This window comes from Babylonia areolata, chromosome 3 (genome assembly GCF_041734735.1).
Source record: "Babylonia areolata isolate BAREFJ2019XMU chromosome 3, ASM4173473v1, whole genome shotgun sequence".
Taxonomy (NCBI): domain Eukaryota; kingdom Metazoa; phylum Mollusca; class Gastropoda; order Neogastropoda; family Buccinidae; genus Babylonia; species Babylonia areolata.
In genome coordinates, this window is record NC_134878.1 from 53,063,529 (window position 1) to 53,068,911 (window position 5,383).

The 5,383-nt window shown below is 46.8% G+C and overlaps 1 protein-coding gene across 1 annotated transcript; it reads right to left on the reverse strand.

The window, feature by feature from the left end:
• Nucleotides 1–292: 292 nt before the first annotated feature.
• LOC143280377 (doublesex- and mab-3-related transcription factor 3-like) lies at nucleotides 293–1,733 on the reverse strand. The gene has a single exon (XM_076585012.1). It carries the CDS (start codon nucleotides 881–883, stop codon nucleotides 293–295), a length of 591 nt encoding a protein of 196 aa, XP_076441127.1. The 5' UTR covers nucleotides 884–1,733.
• Between the last annotated feature and the right edge of the window lie 3,650 nt (nucleotides 1,734–5,383).

Consider the following 5,383-nt stretch of genomic DNA (forward strand, 5'->3'; position numbering starts at 1 on the left):
TTTTCTGCTTTCGTGAAGCTCTATGCAACAACTTCCTTTAATGCTTCGGGTACTAAGTCACCCGAAAAAAAAAAAGTTAAAAAAACACACACCCCAAAACGTACTTCAAGGAGAGAGTAATGTAAGCTACAGGCTTTCTATCTGATTCCTCTCTAATAGGGCTTCAGTTACGGCTTAGTGACCCCTGAAGTACCCCGAGCAGGAGAGTTATACACAGCCCAAAGCAGTTTGCTTTCCTTGTTCAACGGTATTGCCCTCCCTGGGTCGCCGCTGTCTACAGGTCTAACGGCCTCTAAAGGTACTCACCGTGCGGAGCCCACTCAAGCGGAGGAGGGGAGCAGAGAGAGCGGTGTGAGGGGGGAGAGATGACGTCCACAGGGCTGCAGGGAGCCACCTGGTCCTCCTTCCCGCCTCCAGCCTCCTCCGACGCCTGCTGCTGCTGCGGATGGCGGAGGTCGGTGACGTCATTGTGGCCGCCCGTGACGTCAGCGTGACCGGGCATGACGTGACTGCTGGTCAGCGGCGGGGGCTTGAGGTAGGCTTTGGCCTCCGGGTACAGCTCCACGCACTCCGGGTTGACCTGCAGCAGCCCGTTGGGCCCGTACAGGAGCCCTAGCTCCCGGGCCTCGTTCTCCTCCTGGGCCTGCTGCCTGCGGAGAGCCACCTGGGCGGCCATGACCCGCTGTCTCTCGGCGATGAGGGTGCACTTGGCGCACACACAGTCCCGCCAGCGGCAGTAGCGTTTGTGGCCCTTGAGGGCCGACACCACCCCGTGGTTACGGCAGCGGGCACACTTCGGGGTGCGAGGGTAGCGGTCACTGGCCCTCAGGAAGAGGCCACCCGTGTCGGGGCCCGGACCCCGGTCATCCTCGGAACCACTCATTGTGCTGGTCAGGTCCTCTGAGGGTGGTCAGTCCGCACACAGTGGTCAGCACCATGTGCTGTATGCAGGCTTTCTGCTGCTAGGAGTACAACTGTATAATCTCGCCGTCCGAAGTCAACTTTGCATATAAAACAGTTGTTATTTTTTTTCTTTTTCACAAGTATTGATTAGGTTCAGAATTACAAGGATTTGAATTTCGATGGCTGTCGATTCACGAAAGACAGCAGCGTGTCTTCAAGGGTCTTTCAAAACACACGATAAGTGTCTTCTTCGTCAAGTGATGGACACCCTCAGTCTTGTCCAAGATTCCTCACAATGTGACAAAATCAGGTCTTCTTTGAGGGCAAGTTCAGGTGTTTTGGTCTTATTTTGTAACTTCTGTCGTAGATTTGCAAGCCTCAAAACTTTGACAGTCTCACTCCTCTATCATGCTGGGGTTCTTTCACGGTACGCGCTCAGGGCAGGTAAAGACGTGTAGCATCTTCAAACAGCAGTCATCTTGTCGCCGTATTACTAACACCTGGTTGCGGTTGCAAAACAAGGGGGGGGGGGGGAACAGAGCTCAGCTAAATGTCACCACAAACGATCAAAGAAGTGGTTTAACTGGGGTGGGGCAATGAACTATCAGTTAATCCCCCCTCTCAACGGGCGCTCAGTGTCGGCAACAGTGCACCTAACACTGAACAAACGGCTCGGCTACTTACTACGCTGTCCGAATCTAAGGGAAGAGCAGACCGCAGCTCACACAACAGAACGCTCTGCCTGCCGCTGTCCGCCGCACCCGACGACAGACTGACTGAGGTGGTGAGCAGAGAGGCAAGGGATGTGATTTGGTGACGGTCCCCACAGGCGTCTGTGTGTCAGCTACAGGTTGGGCTGGCCCATGGTACAGAGAGAGTGAAGGAGAGGTGACAGGGGGTAAGGGCTGGGCAAGGCCGGCAGGTGAGCGACACGTCTTGTCAGCAGTGCCACACTTCTCTCGCTGTCCCCCTACTTGTCAGGCCACCAGGGAGGGCTCAACACCTCCCCAAGCCCCGCCCCTCAGCTTCCTGTCCTCCTCCTCCCTGGCCACGCCCACTTCATTCTGACTGGCAGCTTGCAAAGGCGACGATCGATGTGTGAGTGAGTGGTGTGTGTGTGTGTGTGTGTGGAGACGTGTGTCTGTGTCTAAGGAGGGACTGTCGCTGCATTGCACGCGTGTTATGGTTAGTGGCGCGCGCGCGGGCTGCGTAAACACTGTCGATTTCGGTTATGAGAATGTCGCCAACAAGAAACCTCGCATGTTAAGAAAGCAATATTTTTTTCCTCCTGCCAATATTTTTTTTAACGACAAAAACAAAACCAACACTTCGATGTAAGAAACTCGGTTATAAGAAAACCTCGCCTTCTAGGCATAGTGTTTACTTTTCACAGTGCTTAACTTGTCAGTTCGGTTTTTTTCATAAACGTTCGGCTGTGGGGAAGTTTTCTCGGATTTCCGTCCGTAAGAAAGAAGGTATAGGCCTATTATGTCAATGGGCCTACGTCATGTTATGATATGAATGTGTGTGCAAAGCGCCTTTAATTCACAGCCACAGGGGGGCTGCACTTCCAAAGTTTAAGCCTTTCACTCCTGACCGCTGTTTAGACCGTGGTTTAATTAATTAACTCACTCAGTACGGCCAGTCCTTTCTTCTCCTCAACACAGACCCCTCGGATGACCAGTGGGTGTCTGAATGACCCAACCTTTAGCTTCCGTCGTCAGAATTGTGGTATTCTTTGTCAACATTCACGTCTTCAGTATAAGAGCCTTCCGCTTGCAGTATTTTGATGATGGTAGTTGGGGTGAAACGCTGTTAACGTCGTCTCTTTCGCCGTTCGTATGGAGAGAGTTAAGCGTCATCGCACGACCAATAGCGTGGTAATTGGGTCTGTGTGATGAGACAGGAGGCCGGCCACAGGAGAGGACTGCAAGATGAGCGATGCGCTCAGATCTGTTCTTATTGACGACGAGTCGGAAGGAAGAGCTTACACGGCTGTAGGAAGTGAATGGATGAAGCAGGCAAACCGGACAAGATTAGGAGGATCTTACAGTAGTAGTCGGTCGAAGTGAGAAAAAAAAATGAAAGAACCAACGAGTGGTAATGCCCTATTTTTGTATCCTAAATCATTGCACCTGTTGGTTACATTTCCATGGTTTGTGGGACCTTCTTCTTCTGCGTTCACTCGTATGCACACGAGTGGGCTTTTACGTGTATGACCGTTTTTACCCCGCCATGTAGGCAGCCATACTCCGTTTTCGGGGGTGTGCATGCTGGGTATGTTCTTGTTTCCATAACCCACCGAACGCTGACATGGATCACAGGATCTTTAACGTGCGTATTTGATCTTCTGCTTGCATATACACACGAACGGGGTTCAGGCACTAGCAGGTCTGCACATATGTTGACCTGGGAGATCGTAAAAATCTCCACCCTTTACCCACCAGGCGCCGTCACCGTGATTCGAACCCAGGACCCTCAGATTGACAGTCCAACGCTTTAACCACTCGGCTATTGCGTCCGTCGTTTGTGGGACCAAAAACGGAAAAAAGCAAGGTGGTGGTTCGTTAGTTTAGTGACTGAATCCCCATCAAATTGAGTAAAACAACGTACACAAAACAAAAGCGCGTTGAAATCCACTGAAAATGGCTTACATCAACCACTAGTGGTAATAACTAATATCATTTCATACATGCACAAAATTTGCTGCTAAAATAGGTGCAACAGTTTAGAATGCTAAAATAGCCCTTTACCCCAACCTGTATAGACGTTGCGTCGGTGGACAGGTATTTCCGAAAAGAACTGATCTGCCATAGAACTTACTTGATGTAAGCAGATGTACATGTCTGATTGAGATTTTTTTTTTTTTTTTTTTTTCATTGAAGTGCGTTGTCAAGGACCAAGTCTGTCCCAGATCTTTGGTCATTCTGTGTAACGAAAAAGTAGACATTTTTTTAGGGGGTGGGGGGGTATTTTTCAGATTAGCGGGGTATGGCCTATGTAGTTACTGTCTATGACAGAGAAAAAAGAAGACTTTAAAAAAAACAAACAAAAAAAAACCTCCCTTTTTTTTCTTTTTTTTTATCGACAGATTATGGCCAGGACAGTAATGACAGTGAACACTTAGAGCCCATATATGGGAAGTTTGCAGGAATATATGTTTAATATATTACATAAAAATGATGAAAAAAAAAAAGAGATACGGATGACGCTGTACTGTACAGGCGCCGTCTCCTTGGGAAAGAGCAATCTGAACTTCGTAACAGAGAAATCCATCGTAACATAATGGTAATAGCAATACAAATACATAGGTCAGGAAGTTCCATTTTGAGAGTGGCATGGCGGGCAAACGCCCCTACTGTGTCTTTTCGTTTGATTGTCAGCGCGCTCATAGTTATCGTATTGTCTTTGTCACAACGTATTTTCTCTGCGTGAAACCAGCGAAAGTCGGGCTGCTCTCCACGGGGACAGCGCATGGCTGCAGTGCATTGCCTCCCTTTTGACCCCTTTTCTTTGACGGTCTGCAAGTGTATTTGTTTTCCAATCAAAGTTGATTTTTCTGTATGATTTTTTTCCCCAGGGACAACTGCTCGCTTTTAAGTGGGTCTTCTTGCCCGCGGGCTGTCTTGATGTGTTGTCGTTGTGACTGCGTGGCTGCAGTGATTCATATCTCTCCTGTTATGCATCTTTCCTTGCTTCTCTCTCTGTCTGTCTCTCTCTCTCTCTCTCTCTCTCTCTCTCTCTTCTTTTTTTCTCTTTTTAATTTTGTATTTTCCTTTTGTTTGTGTTTTTTCCCCTCTAAATTCTTTCTTTCTTTTTTTTCCGTTTCGTCCTTCCCCCTTTTTTTAACCTTTATTTCTTCTTCTTCTTCTTCTTCTTCTTCTTCTTCTGCTTTTTCTTCTTCTTCTGCTTCTGCTTCTGCTTCTTCTTCTTCTTCTTCTTCTTCTGCTACTTCTTCTTCTTCTGCTTCTTCTTCTTCTTCTGCTTCTTCTTCTGCTTCTTCTTCTTCTTCTTCTTCTTCTTCTTCTGCTTGTTGTTCTTCTTCTTCTGCTTGTTCTTCTTCTCATTACCATCATCATCATTATTATCATTTTATATTTAAGTATTTATCTATTTATTTAGTTCTCTCCAATTCTTTTTTTCTTTTCTTTTCTCGTTCTTTTCTTTTGTTTATTTATTGGTTTCATTATCATTTTTTTCCATTTCTCATACGTTTCCTTTCTTTCTCTTTGTTCTGTTTTGTTCGGTTCTTTGTTCTGTTCTGTTTTTATTTCATTTATATTTCCCTTCAGTTTCCTTTCTGATTTCATTTTGTTGTGTTGTTTTCATCCCCTCTCTTTATAGTAGTGTCTCTTTCTTTCCTCCTTTTTCCACTTTCTTTCTTTCTTTCTCTTTTTTCTCTCTCTCATTCCGTCCTTTTCGTGTCCTTCTTTCTTCTTTAAGAGTGTTAAGACGAACACTTTCCATTGTATTTATTTAC